Source organism: Pezoporus flaviventris, unplaced genomic scaffold, assembly GCF_033815535.1.
Source record: "Pezoporus flaviventris isolate CSIRO_AGI_PZ_B2104156 unplaced genomic scaffold, CSIRO_AGI_Pfla_v1 ptg000002l, whole genome shotgun sequence".
Taxonomy (NCBI): domain Eukaryota; kingdom Metazoa; phylum Chordata; class Aves; order Psittaciformes; family Psittacidae; genus Pezoporus; species Pezoporus flaviventris.
The window spans coordinates 4748397-4765488 of NW_026892550.1; the positions used below are offsets into that span (position 1 = coordinate 4748397).

General features: G+C 40.4%; 1 protein-coding gene across 1 annotated transcript; it reads right to left on the reverse strand.

The window, feature by feature from the left end:
- Positions 1-236: 236 nt before the first annotated feature.
- On the reverse strand, positions 237-14543 carry LOC133264989 (uncharacterized). The gene is made up of 12 exons (XM_061445185.1): positions 14407-14543; positions 12651-12770; positions 10868-10969; positions 10021-10140; positions 7434-7583; positions 6252-6389; positions 5468-5584; positions 4384-4488; positions 3864-3977; positions 3468-3575; positions 2522-2713; positions 237-1603 (listed from the first exon to the last, which is right to left on the reverse strand). The coding sequence occupies exons 1-10, from the start codon at positions 14541-14543 to the stop codon at positions 3476-3478; spliced, it is 1203 nt and encodes a 400-aa protein (XP_061301169.1). The 3' UTR covers positions 237-1603; positions 2522-2713; positions 3468-3475.
- Positions 14544-17092: the final 2549 nt, after the last annotated feature.

Here is a 17092-nt window from a genome sequence, read left to right on the forward strand (position 1 = left end):
AATGCACCAAATATAACTTCATGACAAGATACCAAAATACAAACTGAGGGGTTGGGTACAAACCAAGTTGTGAACTCCCTTTAAGAGTTTGATTTAATCTCTGAAGCATCCTCCTACCCCCTTTTGGCAAGGGCTAAAAACCAACCCCAGAGAAACAAAACACCCTCACACAAAGAGGACTCCTGAACCCACATATTCCTTTTATAATGGAACTCAGTGTAACAGCAAAAGCAGAGTAACAGGAATTTTTAAAGTCTTTAATTCTTCTGCATAAAGACAAAAATGCCAAAAACATATCATTCCCTTATTTACAGTCATCATAAATCATGACAACATGCACACTGGAGAAAGAAGGTGCTAAATATTACTTCTTTAAAAAGTGCTGTACAGGTGTGTTCCTTCTATACACACACCCCATGCTCTGTGGTGTGCAGCTGAGCCCTTGTGCTGGAACACTACTGAACCCCATGCCCGAGCAGCCTGGAAATAATGTTTTGGAATGAACTGGGAGTAGTTTTGGGGAAGCAGCTTAGTTCCACATCAGTAGCACAATGGGCTTTAGGGCCTTGGGTACACTGCCAGCCCCAGAGCAAGGCTGATGTGTGACATCCCTGGCACTGCCATAGCTCTGCAGTGGCCCTGTGAAAAGCCAACCAAACTCCTGCAAAGAGCCAATTCCCAGCTCTAACAGACATTTGTGTCCCAGTACATGCTACATAAAATGCCACAAGGACTGTAAAACATTCTTGTAACTGGCACATGAAGCCGGTCTGAAGGCCATTATAGCCACAGCCCTCAATGAGCACAGTGCTAAGAGAATAAAACAAAGTAGAACCTCTTTCAGCACCATCACAATCCTTAGTCTGGATAAGAGCAGCTCTAAACCTGCAAATACTGCTGCTCACCTCCAGTTCCTGTAGGAACAGCAGGCACTGAACTCATTCTCTTATACACTTAACAGTAGATTGGCTCTTTGCATTAGGCTGCAACACACACAAAAGCAAATCCCAGGTATTTAGATTGTGTTGCTGTTCAGTCACTCATCCCCTTGAAGAGAAGGATCTGATTTTGATAAATCATCTGCCTTTCCTTTCTCTTCTCTCACTAGCTTAAGCAAATACTAACTTAACATATCTTATGTCAGAGAATGGTAAATAAGCCAAACAGAGGATCACCCAATCCAAAAGCTAAGAACAGATTGTCTCTAACAGCTGGAAAAAGGCTGAAATTATCTACATTCTTTTGAAACAGTTCTTCGGCTTGGATGTACAATTCTGGTCCAGTAGAGGAAACAGGGTTTGAACTCCTTGGTTTAAGAGGTGACATTCTTCAGTTTAACTTGACATTGGACCAGTTCACCAGCATAACACCAGTGTACTATAAGTAGCATGATCTCCAAAGAGCAACAGCAGGATCCATCAATCGAAGCAGCCTTTACAATATGATGCACGTCATCTGCCAACGCAGCTACAGCAGAAACATTCTCACAAAAGCTTTAAGGAACATCCACCATCATTGTAGCACAGGCTTAATGAAATCAGAATTACACTTGAGGCAGAGGTTGCAGAAAAAGTATAATCTATCCATAAGGATCTTGAAAAACCTAAACAAAGAGGTAGATAACAGTGGTTTATAAGTACGATGTATCAGAATCATAGATTATCTAGTCATTAACAACACTTTTAAGCTATAGTTACAGTCTGGAACACAGCACTGCATATGGTGAGATTAAAGCATTGTATAAAAGAAAAAGCCACACTGCCCATATTAAAGAAAGTGTTACAGATAGAATGGACATTTTGAGAACGCAAGTTATTGGAAACACAGAGTACTACATACCCTACAGTCCCAAAGTATCTATCAAAGCAAAGATGAAGCAGGTGAGCCTATCCTTCCCAACCCCTCACATCATTTTCATGTCATTATTAATTCATAATATACATTTTTCTCTCAATTCTAATTATCATATTCCTGCTATATCTTAAGTTTCCTACTGAGTAAGGTTTTTTCCTTTAAAAAGCAGCCAGATATATTAAAACTTACGGACATTTAATTGGGCTTTAAACCAGCCACATTGATTTTTCCTGTTTTAGATGGAAATTTTCTTCTAGCAAAAAGGCAGGTAGTGTGGAGTTCTACCACATACCCACTATCTGGTTTTCAAGCAATATTCACCTTCCACACATGAAGGAAGGTGAAGTTCCTGCCATCTGAGAGTTAGAGCTCACTGCATCCAAAAACCATGGTTAAAGGCAGCGTCTCTCTAAATACTGATCTTTGCATCCCAGGAAACCAATGCATTGCTCTATAAGAGGCTACTTAAGACACTTAACATTACATTTTACATGTCACAAAGATGTATTTTTAATTAGAACACGCGATTATGAACCCACTGAATATATGCACTCCTTAACAGAGCCTTATTTACAATGAAGACAACTGCAAAGCAGCCACACATCAACTAGCCAGAAGATCAGAAAGGCTCTCCTAACTGTAATGTGTAGAGAAATGCTTTCTTTACCTGCACATTTTGCCTTATGTTGATTGCACATATGCTGACTGTAAATGTCTTCTTCTTTCAGTGCAGGTCATATGCGACTGCACCAGTTTTCCAAGACTTGATCAGCTCATCTCAGACTACATCCCTATCCTTCAAATCATTTTCCATCACAGGAGAAAGTCCTTCTTCGATACTTCTATATACAAAGAGAGACTAGATAGTTCAAATACTGAATTAGCACTTTAGGAAAATGAATTCCCAAGAAATCTTATTCATGCTCAAAGAGTTTAAATTTAAGATATCAATAAAGTCAATAGAAAAATGCCATTTGCACAATTTAAAGGCTCTGCTTTTTCCTCTAACTGCTAGAAATCAAAAATCTATAGTGTAAAACTAATTGCATGCTATATTCTTAATGAGTTTTGTAATGCAAAAATATTCCAAGACCTCTGTTAAACAGACATTTATATCCAAGTCCATAATGCTTCAGAGCCTGTCTTTGATCTACATTTAATGCAATCAAATTACACAAAATGCTATCTGCCAATAAAAGCTGCTTGACTCAAGATTACCACCCATCCTATTAATCCCTACAGGAATCTAAGGTCCAAGAGAAAATTTCCATTTAAATCTACAGCTGCAAATGCACAATTGTGACTTCATGATAAAAATACTAAAAGACAGAAAACCTGTTACTGAAATATCTCAACGTGGTGCGTTGCATTTGGGTGATAAAACACATTTTTTTTCTGGCTGAACAGGTAAATATTTCAGTTTACCAAATCTGAAGTATTAGATCTTTTAATTAAGGTGATGCATTAAATACAAGAGAACGGGATAAAATACTAATACATGACTAAATAGAGAAACTGATCTGCTTGAACAGAACAGCTGGATTCCATAGAATGATATTGCATATGAGCTACTGAACCAGAACAGGTAAAATAAGTAGTCAGCTTGAACTCACCTTGGTATTTAAATGTTCTTCCTCATTATTCTCTCCCCAGCACTTCCCCATCCCCTTTCAGGGTACTCTGACTGATGTCCTTCCAACAAACTGCTACAAAGTTTAAGCCTACAAATATAAAAACCCCCAGAGACTGAGTGACTTTCTGATGGCAACCTTTTTATACTAAATACAGCTGCAACCTCTATTTACACTAATATAGACTACAGTGTGAGAATGTGACAGAATTTTAGCATGCAACACATAAATATTAGCCAACAGATCCCTAAGCAACATGGGGGAAACAATACAGACCTCTATAATAAAAGCTTAGATTGAAATACAGCAATAAAGCAACTATGCTTCTAACCTTCATATGCAAAAAAAGCCCCCCATTGATGAGCTGCATCTTAATACCTCTCAAGCCTGCAGTCTGTATCTCTCCAAGTTTTGCTGTCAGGCAGAAAGAAGTTGGGATTTTTCTGTTTCTGATTGTTCCATCCTGAAGAACAGCTGGCTGGAATTGGGTCACTGCATGAAGACAAAGAACTGTCATTGTGGTCAGCTACAAAATAACTTAATCTCTAGGGAGGCAGAGAGGAAGCTTTTAGCTCCTAGGCTGAGGAAGTGAGAGGCCAGTAAAAACAATAGGGACCAATTCTGTGAAATGCCATTGCTTTCCATGCAACAGAGAGGGTGAAAGGGGCTCTTCATCTTCCAGCATTACATAACAGCAGAATTGGCAGGAAGCAATAGATGGACTGGAAAAAGCCAAGTAAACTCAACAAAAATAACCAGAGATACCACATGTTGGAGGAAATGTAAGGGGAAAAAGTAGTATTAAATAGCGAAAGAAAAGAAAGATTAAAAAAAGCAAAGGACAGGACATTCACAGCACAAACAATAAAAAGAAAGTCACAATCATTACAGTATTTACCTTATTTCAATACCATGTTGTACTGTCATTACTTCATCGTGTTCACCAAAAGCTTCCCACTCTGAGCACTTTGAAAGAGCCTCCTGATCTCCTGATTCAGTAAGACTAAAAAGAAAGTGAAAAGGTCTGAAACCATGGACCTCTGTAACAGTTCCTCTTAATTCTTCTGAAAGGGGGTAAGCAGAGAAAGAAAAACACACCTCTACAAACATTTTTACAAAGATTAGTGTGAAAACCTTTCAATCACTGTTCCCTTAGAAAAGTGGAGCTGACAAAACTCTATACAGTTAAGCCATGCTCTCCTCCACACAGCCTATCATTTCTCATTTATAGAAAGACTTCCTATGCAGCAGCTAGGAAAGAGGAGCCTAAAACACTCGACCCTTCTGTTAGCAATTTTTGAACATTAACCTCACTTTGATCCAGTCCCAGGCTGGGTGACCAACTTCTTGTTGTTCCAACAAGTATTTTCTTCCATAACATCTTTCATAAGGCAAAGAGAAGCTTAAACATACACAAAGCTTCTTTCACACCCCTTCACAGATACATATTCTCTGTAACAACTGTAGCAAACATAACATGGAAATAGTTAGGCAGTGAGTCTCAGTATTTGCTGACCAACTTCTGAGGGCACAATGGGCTCCATTCCCTTATTGCAGTGTTCATCAACTTGTACACTCTGTCTGCCAAAAAGCAGAATGCAGTGCATGTAAAGCAGAATGCAGTGCATGGATGAGGTATGAGAAATAACTTGCAGATGCCTAACAATGTCAGAATTACAGCCTCTGAAGCAGAAACCAGGTTTTGTGAGAAATCAAAACCAATACATTAGCATTGCCTAAATCTACACACCCAAAATTACCTATGTTGTGTCTTCTGACACTGCAGTATCTTCACTTTTGCAATGGACCACTGTAAATATTTGTCATCATATAACACAATTCTGGTATGATATCACTTCCTCATTAAATTGCATGCACATTTAGATACAGTTAAAGCTATTAACAATTGGGGGGATAAATATGAATCATATTCCAAAATTCAGTTCATAATATCATTCTCCATATGGAGAATCATTTCATACCTTCCCAGTGTGTGGTACATCTGCACATAACGGTTTTCGCCCTTTGAAATCACAGAGGAGTCAGGATTGTTTCTTTTTCTGCGTTTCCATACGGGAGAAGAACCTGGAGAACAGGGACTATGAGAAAAGACAGATTTTACACACAAAACAATCTGTGTTTAAATGCTTATCAGTGTTCTGCAAAATAATGGCAAGTGCTACACAGGAAGACTTTTTTTGAGGTATGATTCTTCAGTCATAGCAGAGAAACAAGAGAAAATGGCTCAAATTCTGGTAACCACTTCACTGTATTTTGGACAGCAAACTCAGTCACAATCACAGAAGACACTTTGAATCAGAGACCATTTCAGCTCCACAAACATGCCCCCAGATCAAGATATCTCTGTGAACAGGGAAGTGCATGAGGTGCTTCACTTTCAGTATCCTCACTGTTCTGTGGATAGGTGTAATACTGTTAATTGAGGATGGTGACTCTTGCTTCTGAGAAAGGTTGCCTACTTTCAGCACCTGCTAGTAGTGCTTAGAGAAACCTCAGCACTCCATGAACAGAGGAGCTGAAAAATGACTGCTTTTTCTGCTGTTAATCATGCAGTTCTGCAATGCTGCTAATTCTTCCTCATTCAATGCTCTGTACCAGCGATGGGTTACATTCCACAGCAAAAGTGCCAAACCCTGAAGTTGACCATTAACTGTCCTTTCATTAAACACTTCCTACAAATAACTGACAGCATCAACATGTATTCAACCAATTCAGTAAGTTAACCATAGAAGTTCTCTCTCATACCTCCCTGGTGTGTAGTCAGTCTGTCTGCACTCATCTTCACACTCATTTTTCTTCTGCTTTTCGTCAAAAACAAAGGAGCCAGAAATATCCTGATCCTTGCAGAACCATTCCTGGGAATTATCTGAGGGTTCTGTACTACTAAAACCAGAGAAAAAAAGAAAGGATTTTAAATACCAGCCATCTGACTTGCAGTTTAAGCTGCAGTAATAATTAACAGTTCAACTCATATGACATCCAAATGGTGCAAACAACTTCTACCACAGGTCAACTACCCCACAGCTAATACTATTTACACAATGCAGTTACAGAGCTAATAGAATTCCATTCATTCTTTTTCTCCCCATGTAATAGTCCAAATCTTGCAAAGTATTAGGTGGCATCAATTTGGGGAGCTAGCCTTGTTACAGAAATTCATAGTTCTAAAAGGTAAGAAATGCCCCAATTTCCATCCTGAACACAGCTGCCACTCTCCTGTAAAGAGAGCTTTTTTCTCTGATCTTCTTACACTTTTCAAACGCTCTATTGCAGGAGAAAGGGGGTTCGCAGACATCAGTAGAAGGGAAGACAGACAGGTTAGCAAGTTCAGGGAACAGTAATCACTGATTTCCTGCTTCTGCCTATCCTTTTCTAGGAAAGTATTTTCTCGCTTTGCGCTCATCACTGTAAACCCACAGGGGAAGGGAGCGTGTTACCGCAGACAGACCAAAAGCCTTCCTCCCCAAAGCACCTTACTGGAGATGAATTTAGACTAAATAATGGGAATATCTCAAAAGACTAAAAGAATTCAGAAGGAAAACAAGGCTTTCAAGGAGACTGCCACTTCCGAGCCTGATAGCTTCTCTTGCTCCCAGTTAGCAATCCTCTAAAGGAAATACAGGGCCCTCCTGTGAAGCAAGAGACACATGATGATTTAATGCACCCATGACTTTAAGCTGAAAGAGGGTAGATTTAGATTGGATATTAGGAAAATACTCTTCACTATGAGGATGGTGAGGCGCTGACACAGGGTGCCCAGAGAAGCTGTGGTTGCCCCATCCCTGGCAGTGTTCAAGTCCAGGTTGGAGGGGGCTTGGAGCAACCTGCTCTAGTGGAAGGTGTCCCTGCCTATGGCAGGGGGCTGGAACTGGGTGAGCTTTAAGGTCCCTTCCCATCCAAACCATTCTGTGATTCTATGATACACACACAGGCTGGAGATCCCAGGTTTCTTCAGTAGGAGGATCCCAGGCATGCAGTGCTATCTTCCACAGCCTGATTTGCTGGTCCCAGGACCTACGGCTGTACTTCTTAAATTTGTTGGGAGTTCTAGGATGAACTCCTGGTATCCGTTGATTCCTGTAAATACACAACAACAGTTATTATTTCAGAACATGATTTTTGTTCTTACCTCAGTCCATCAGATCACACAGGCATCAGTGCTCTCATAAATAAAACATTTGTATTTTAAACTGAAATGTGTATACTCTAGAACACTGTCAAAAAGACGGCCAACAGCTAACAGCAGCACACTGAGTCACACCAGAGGTTCATCCAGTCCAGCACTCTGACACCTGCCAAAAGGAGACCCCTACTGCCCATGGACAAATATGAAACAGAAGAAGCATAACTCATACTCCTTCCATAGTATCCTAGCCTCCAGCTACTTCTACCTCAGTGCTCCTGAGTCAGGTGTAGTTTCTATATATTTAGTATTGTACTGAGTCTGGCTGTGACGGAGTCACATCAATACAGCGGACTAGTCCCTGTATTCATTTATGGCTAAAACAGTGCTAATAACACTCTTATTTTTGGCCACTGTTGAACAGAGCTTGCACAGCTTCACAGCCTTCTCTTTCTCCCATTCTGCTCTGCCCCCTTCTGCAGCTACCAAGCTGAGGATGAACAAAAAATTGAGAGGGGAAACTGCTGGGACAGTTGACATTCCAAACCAGATAATGTCACGCTCAGCAGTGAAAACTGGGGCAGAGGAAGATGTGTCTTCCAAAGTGGCCACTGCTCAGGCTGTCAGGGCACCAGTCTGCTTGTGGGAGCTAGTGAGTAATTGCATTTGCATTGCTTGGCTTTTTCCTCCCCTTTTCTTCACCTATTAAACTGCCCTTATCTCAGTCCCATCACTTTTCTTGCTCTTGCTCTTCCTATTCTTTTCCCATCCCACTGGGGAGAGGGGGGGAGCAAGTAACTGTTTGGGTATTTGGCTCATGGCAGGGATCAAACCACAAGTATCTTCAGTGAACTTTTATTCCGTCATTGTCCATGCATTATCACAATGGGGACTGCTGTAATTCTAAACAGCACTTGCCTCTTGGGAGTACAGAAAACAAAGCACCCCATTATCTGGGTAACATGCAAACGATACCCCTTTCCATGGAAAGGACAGACACTGTAACAATGCTGTTTGGGATCATCCCATGGCAGGAAGCGATGTTTCTCAGAGGGTATCTCAAATCTGGACCCTGAACATCAAACATCACTGGAAAGCTCACTTAAACTATCTCTTCAGAACAAACCAATCCTGTTTATAGTGCTACCATACTGGAGTCAGCTTTATGTCTGGGAGGAAGCTTATTACAATCTGGTTTTCAATCACACCAAGTACTTTGGTCTCAAGTGGTCCCTTACCAGCTTCACAGATCAATGTTCCTAGCCATAACACTTTTTGCAAGATAGAGATCCCTGCTAAGGAGCAGTATTATAAACTACTCTGTTAAGATACCACCTAGACAACTTTTTTTTTAAGTTTACTCCATAGTTTTTTTTGAACACTCTTCTCACCCTTTCCTATTCTCCACCTGTGATTCAACTGATGACAGCAAAGCTATGCAAGTGCCAGGCATCACCCTAAGACTGGCTGCAGTCCTACCATTGATGACAAAGCGACAAGCAAAACTACAATTCACAAAGCAATCCAAGGCTCTTTGAAGAAAGAAAGTGTTATTAAAGATATGACCATGATACCATGTAGTATCTGATCATTTATGGCATTTGTTGTTGATTTTTAGTCATTAAATCTAGTCTTTCAAGTTTTGCTCAACAACAGCCTTGCAGTGTCCATTGTACTTAGCTGCCAGTTTTCATAATAGACTCTTACAGGTAGAATCCATAGAAAGCTGACAACTATAAGTAGCTAGCCACATGTAAAAAACACCTCTAAAAATAACCCTCAAAACAATAACAAAACCCACACAAGCCAATCAAATGAGACCCACCAACCCCTCTCCCAAATGCAGATCCACACAGTAGTACAGACTAGCTTCTGAATCTTGACAGCTCTGCAGTAAGCAGAGGGGGCTGGCTAAAAAAATCTGGCTTAAAGTGCCACAATTCACAGACTCTGAAGCCCAAACTGAAAGGAAAAAATCCAGGTTTTGATCTGTTAGTTACTGATAAATCACTGAAGACTGGTTTTCCTTACCAATACTTAAATGCAAGGCTTTGCTCAAGCCTCATTCAAAGCTGGCATTTCCTGGTAGCAATTAATTTCTCACTGGCCTACCAACACAGTCACCAGAAACTGGGATGATTAATGCAGAACTTATTTAAAGCATATTTGCCATTAGCAACAGCAATACACAAAGGGAACATTCAGCTTTGAATTTTCCCTAAATTTGCTCATATGCAGAAAATACCTGGCTTCTCGTTCATAAAAGTCAATTATGTTTTCATCACTTACTGTTCGTACAATTCTAAGTGCATTGAAGATGTGTGCTGATCTATACAGATGGCAGGAAGAAGTAAGAGTTTATTTGGAAATGTGCAACGTAGAGGAACTTACTTCGGAACTTCTTTAATATATCTGTCATAAGCAAGAGTATTCTTTCCAAAGTTGATCTGTTTTTGTCTTCTCCTCAGAACCACTTCATCTGTTTCCCTTTCAGCTGGATTAGCAGAATCACTTGAAACAGAATTTAAAAGCAAAAATTAGAATTAAGTTGAAAAGAGCCTTGCAGTAAGTTATAAAAACACATACTCCAGAACTGTGCTTATTCCTACTCTGACAGACAGTAAGCACAACTCTTACTTCACTAGTGAAGTGAAAATTGTGCTAAGCAAATGAATCACTCCATGATTAGGTTTTGCAAGTTGATTAAATTGCTCAGGTTTGTAACAGGTTGAGGTTAGTGGTGCTAGAGCTGCCTTACTAGAAGCTTATTGCTAACCCCACAACAAGCAAATCAAATGATACATGATTATTGCATGTATGTGTAACAACCTCCTAATACAAATATGAAAAAGCTTAAACTCAATAAAACTAAGATGGATAATATAAAGGAGGCAAGCTTGAAAGATCTAACAGCCATTTCTCTCTCCTAGCTTCAATGGCTGGTTTTCATTTATCCTTTCACTATTACAGTATTTTCTGTTATGGAAAGTTGTAATGAATATGCAACCTAAGCTGAAAAAGAAGAGAATCTAAATGATCACATAAGTAGCTTTTGAGATAAGACTTCTCAGTACTACTGTCTCCTTAAGGCTTCCTTCAGGCTTGAAATCAAACAGCCTGGCTGTTTTTCAAGTCCTCATTAATGCATGCAAAGTAGTCAGAGATCAGCAGATGGCTATTGCTAAAACCAACACAGCAAGAGTTAATAATTAAGAGTTAATAATTGCCCAATACCCACTTTGTCACTTTTTTATTTGATGTTTTCACAGCTTTGCCTTCTTCAATTCTGTCTTCCCAGTCAGGGCAAGAAAAAGTCCTTGAATGTTCTGGTGCTGTAGAACTGGAAAATAATGGAGAATTTAATATGAACATTTGTTGCTTGTAACAGAGGAGAAACTTCAAGTTGTGGACAAAACCAGTTCCACAACTGTAAAACCCTGGGCATGCCCCTACTCTATTTCAGTTCAAAGACAAAAAAATTAAAACCTTTCAGTGTTGTGATGCAAGATTATCAGTTTTACTTTGCAGGTAAAGAAAACGCTCATGAATTTCCTGTCAGAACACAGACCTGACTATTTCCTAATACACTCGAACTCAGTTAACCCCTCTCCCTACTGCTTGAGGGCCTCCCCAGAGAGCACAAGTCATGAAACTACTTTAGGCCAAATCATCTAGTTACTGCTCTCTCCCAGCAGCAAAAGACTTTGTAAAGGGCAAGGTTGATGATTCGATGCTCAAGAAACACAGAAATGCCCATCACATCAGCAGAACTAAGATTTTGCCAGACACCATCATATCCTAACACAATCATTTGAAGAATGTAAACTGTTGTGTAAAGCCCAAAATGGAGTCAGGAAGCTCTTAACTAATCAGCTGGATCACTGACATTCGCTGAGTGGAGAATAACCAGGTTCTTCATTAACGTAAAAATGTAGTAAGTGACAGTTGTATAATGCTATAACATTCTGAAGCACTGAAAACTTCTTTCAGTCTGTCCACTTCTTTCAGTGCCAGTGCCTCAATATTTAGTGTAAGTAATACAGAAGCAGATTTAGCTTATACTCTTGCTTTCCCTAAACAGTTTCACATCAACAAATGGAACTATCATCCAATGCTGCCAATGTCATTTTAACATAGAACAAAGATTCCATACTAAGAAGGAACATATCTGCTTAGCAGAAAGAAACACAAAATGCTGCTGGCACATTCAGTTTGACTCATAATCACAACATACTGTTAATATTTTTTAATGATAGCAATGACACTGAAAACACCCCTGAATACAAGGGCTTTTGTAAGCTCTTCAATAGATTCATTAGCTAAAGCAATATTAAACTTGCCATCAGAAATGACAACCACCTTCATACAGGGTAACACAGAGATGTATAAATCATATTAAAAAAGTTTTCTGATGCCCACAGTAAAACATTTCACCCCTTCTAACTCCCATTCTAACATAGTTTTCTGCACATATCCAAGCACTCACAACTTCTCATTCTTGGAATATAAAAAAAAAAAAGAAATATCTACTAAAACTGTAGTACAGTTGAAAATACCAAGTGCACTGTCAAGTGAAGAGACAAACATCATGGTCTGCCCACACTCACACATAAAGATGTGTAAGCAAAGTGTAAAAGTGCAACAGCATAGTGGTTCAATGGACATTTTATACTAACATTGAAGACTTCAGCAACTAAGGCGTAAACCACTGCCTCAGAATATGCAATTTCTCTCATTCATATGGAATACTTGCTAATATTATGGCATATATTTCAATTAGCCAAACTGAATTACAGAATCATAGAACAGTTAGGGTTGGAAAGCACCTTAAGATCACCTAGTTCCAACTCCCCTGCCATGGGCAGGGACACCTACTCTTGCATAATGCAGGTAATAATTTTCTAACTCTGTGCTACTGTGTTATTAGAAAGCCTTCAATCACATCCAAGGTTTTGCTGGATTCCTAGAGAGAAGAGTGCAGCAAAGCGAAGGTTTAAACAAATTTCACATTTATTCCTTACCTCTCCAGCCATTGGTCTAAATGTCTACATTGATATTCATCCAACACCAAAGAATCTGAATCATTCCAGCTCCTACATTCCTGTTCTTGACGCCAGCAGTGTGGTTGCACAGAACTAGAAACCAAGAATTTTCATCAGAAATCCAAGTCACTGAACATTGCCTATACAAAATTGATAGGGACAATCTGGGTACCATCGTGTAGTTACAAAATGCTGATTTGGCATGCAGATATGTGATTTGTGCCACCTTATCTGAGCAATACTAAGTTACCAAAGGTGTTAGACAATGCACTTGTCAAGAAAAGGTCTTTGACTAATGAAACTTTTAAATAAACCATTATTATTTAGGTGATTTGCAAACAGAAAAGAGAAAAAAAACAACAGAGGGCTGCCAACACTGTTTATGGAACTGCTGACATGTCAACACTCACAGAATGTTGTCAGCAACACATTATTTGACATTTATATACCATTCCATCCAGTACTTAACTTGCAGAAGTGGTGAAACAAAATCAGCATGTGTAAGAAGTAGGTCAAGCAGTTATGTGGAACACTTTTATACACAAGTAAGCATGGGACAAGGAGCTAGACTAGGGTGCTTGAAACATGCTGGAAGGACAACCAGAGATCGCTTGAAGATTAATAAGAGTTATCTTCATTTTCCTCCTCAGTTCTGGAGAAACTGAGGAAGGAAACTGAGAAGGAGCTCTGACATTTTAAATGACAGGTTACTAAACACAGCACTGTCACAGCACCTACTAACATCAGACCTGGCTTCCGGGCTATGGACCACACCTGCAGGTCCACCTCTGCCTGCCTGAGAGAATAATCCTGTATTACAGACCACAAAGCAAACATACTGCTGTTCCTTCAGTGCAAGTGAACACACTGCTTTGTGTATGCAAGGTCTCTGCAGGTTTTAAGTCAACAAGAGAGAGAGAAGGAAGGTTTTGGTTATTTTAATCTTACATTTGCAACTTATGTTTTCTTTCCCTTCCTCTTTCACCCTGACTGGCTGCCAGTTCCCTGGTCCCACAGGGCTCCAACTTACTGACACACATTACATACGGTTTATTCCCTGCTCCCAAAGAGTTCAAAGTTGCAAACACACAGCACAAATAGCTCACTTCCAATCATGGATCTAGGCAATGGGACACTTTCAACACATTTGGTTTCTGCAAAGCTTAGTCACTGGATAAAACCCTTCTCTAAGCACCCTCAACATTAATCACTCAATTCAAAGACTTGAAAGAAAAGGGGAATGGGGGGAAACACACACCACTTACTGTGCTTTAGGCACAACACTGAAACCCTAGAGAAAAATGCTAGCCAAAAATAACCCCTTTTTATAAGTATTCCAATGTTTCTTTAACCCGCCCGCTTCTGGGTCACCCAAAAAGCAACCCCAGAGATCCCCAGCCGGACCCAGGGCACCTAACCGAAGTGCACACACTGAAGCCTAGGCTGCGGCCTCCAGTTCACTCCGAGCCCAGCTCCCTACCCGCTGCCAGCAGGGACCGAAGCAGCCTCTACAAGGAGGCTCTCCCACTAAGGCCGCCTGCCCGCGGGGCCCAGGAGAAGACCTTTGGTAGAGGACGACAAGCGGGTACCGAGGAGGACGAGGCTGAAGGGGGGGCGGGAAGGCGGAAGAAGTGCACCCTGCGGCCTACCCCCACAACAGCCTTCCCCACAGACGCCCTAAAAGACCAACACCCGCCAGGCCCCGGCCGCCCCGTCTCTCCGCGGTGGCTCCCACCTGCGCAGCCCGCCTGGCTCCTCTCCGCCGCCTCCCTGGCGCGGCAGGCCCCGCTGCCCTCCGAACATGGCTGAGGCGAGCGGCGCCGCCGCCGAGTAACATGGCTGCGCCCGGGCGCGGAGACAAGCAGCGCACATGCGCGGCAGTCCTGACCCAGCGCGGGTGTCTGCACATGCGCACTAGCTGCCTGTGTGGTGACTGGGGGTGCTGAGGTGAGGGCTGGAAGCGGCTGCGGGGCGTTGGGAGCACGAGCAGGCTCCGTTTCCAGCCAAGGTGGTCTGTCTGCTGATGTTCTGAGGTAAATCAGCTCCGGAAAGGGTGTACAGGCACCGCAACGTACACCCCTGAGAAATGGGGCGCATCTTACACCGTTAATGGCATACACTACGTTCTGCTGTGGCCTGTGCTTGTTAACATCCCTTGTCCACGGTAAGAGAATTGTTTTACGTAGGAGACAGCATTGCTGTATGCTAGTGCCCCTACTGATTTTATGACATTCAGTGTTCACTCCTTTCCCCTTTTTTTGTTGTTGTTTTTTTTTTTTTTTGTTGTTGTTGTTTTTCCTCAGATACATAGATTTCACACACCTTCCGTTTATGCCACCCTCTGCATTCAGGTTACAGTAGGAAAGTTCATCAAAGAAGGCATTATCAGGTGCGCCTTCAGGAGAATTTAAGCCCACTTTGTATTCAGCTGTTCTCAGCTAAAACCTATACAGATAACTCAGTCTGATTACCACCCATATAAAGTTATATAAACTGGCACAGGTAAATTTAAAATGAAAACCAAAAGTCATACATAAAATCAATTGTATTTTTATTCAGCTCTTCAGAAACTTTTAAGATTAACTACAAGGATTCATTAAGCCTTTTCCTTAAAGGCTATCCAAATAATTCTGTGTGTTTTAAAACAGGCTAGCTATCCTGGTAAAAAGCAAAACAAGAACAAAACAACAAACCCTGTGATACATCTTTGGAAGAAAATTTATTGTAATGCATGTAAAAGCTTGACTACTTATACCTCAACTCCTTAAATACCTCAAAGTCAACATCTCTTAAGAAACGGCACTCAGAACTTTAGTCAGTTATGTCTTGCTGAGGTGCAGCCTGACTGGAATGGTACATAGCTACAGTTCACCAAGTTTCAACACAATAAAAATATACTGAAGAAATCATATAAGAACCTGGTATTTTGGTTTCAAGTTATGACAAGCCTTGTGGCAAAGGACTGCATTCATCTAATGGATTCAAAATACATTCTGCTTGGTCAAAATGCCTTTTTTTTTTCTTTGTTTAGCAAACTATGTTAACAAAAAAAATCAATGGATAACATTTTGCCAAGATTTTCTGGAATGCTACAAAACCAGAAATAACACAACTGTGGAAATAAATAATACAGCCACAGCCCATGTTTTCAGAAACACCTCTTCAGCTGCAGCACATGGGGACATTTGGGCTCTACATGTATACACACATATGGAGTATTTATACTGACATTGTGCACCCACATATAGCTTGTCTTATTGTAATGACATTACATTTATGTAACATACTTCAGATTACTAACATTGCCCATCCACAAGTCAGTGATGTGGAAAAACATATACACAGCTGAAAACACAACACTAAATCACTAATAATTAAATAAAAATCTTTAAGTATTTTAGCCCATCATATTACTTCTTTTTCTTACAAAGTGCTATAAAAAGACCAACTCTAATGTATTTCTTGTTACTGCAAGTAAAGATCTTCTCTAGAAACAGTCCTATATGTATATGTGGTTCTTTAGATGATGATCTGAAACTACCATGAAGATAAACGTCTATTTTTATACTGTATTATTTTCATATTCCGTGATTTATTCAAGATATTTATCACATTACTCTGCAGGGAGAGGTCACAGTTCCTCTCTCTGCTGTCTCTATGAATATGGACTTTTAACAAGGTGGGTTTTTAACACAGCCTTGAAAAAGCCTGCAAACTTTGGAGGCATGCCAGATCATATTGAGATTTAAACTTGGGGTAAAAATGCTTGTTTTAAGGAATTTAAGCCAGGCACTATTATTAACATAAATCATAATTTGGTTTTGGTAATTATTACTATGTTTCAAGAGGCACTTCTGTGTATAGAGCACTACCATTAACAGACGCAAGCGTAGTATACATTTATGGCTGTTACTTTCTCGCACTGTTATACTGGCAAAAGAAATAAGAGGAGTAAAAGCAAAGTTCCACTGAAATGAAATCTTCCAATTATTTCAGATTAGATTTCTGCAAAAACAAGTCCACAGCACAATAAATCAGCAGACTAAAGCTCGTATTACATGAAATACTATTGGAAACAGACCTGTTTTTCTTGTAGAAAACCATCTGCAATTACCTGCATCTATTATCCAAGTTTCTCAAGGCCTTTACAACTTTAACTTCATGGATGTTTACAATAAATATTTTTATTCCAAATAGGAGAAGAGCTCTAGGAATTGAATGACTGTCAGTGGCCAAACCACAGCTCCAGAATCCTACCCTCTCTTCTGCAGGTGCTTCAAGGACAACATCCCTTCTATCTGTGCCACGTTATGTAAACTCCCAAGAAGTAATGGGTTCAAAATGCTTGTTTGTAAAGGCTGCTGTGTGTGAGGAGGTGCATGTCTGATGACACCACCCAGCCCTGTAAGAATCTTCTCAAG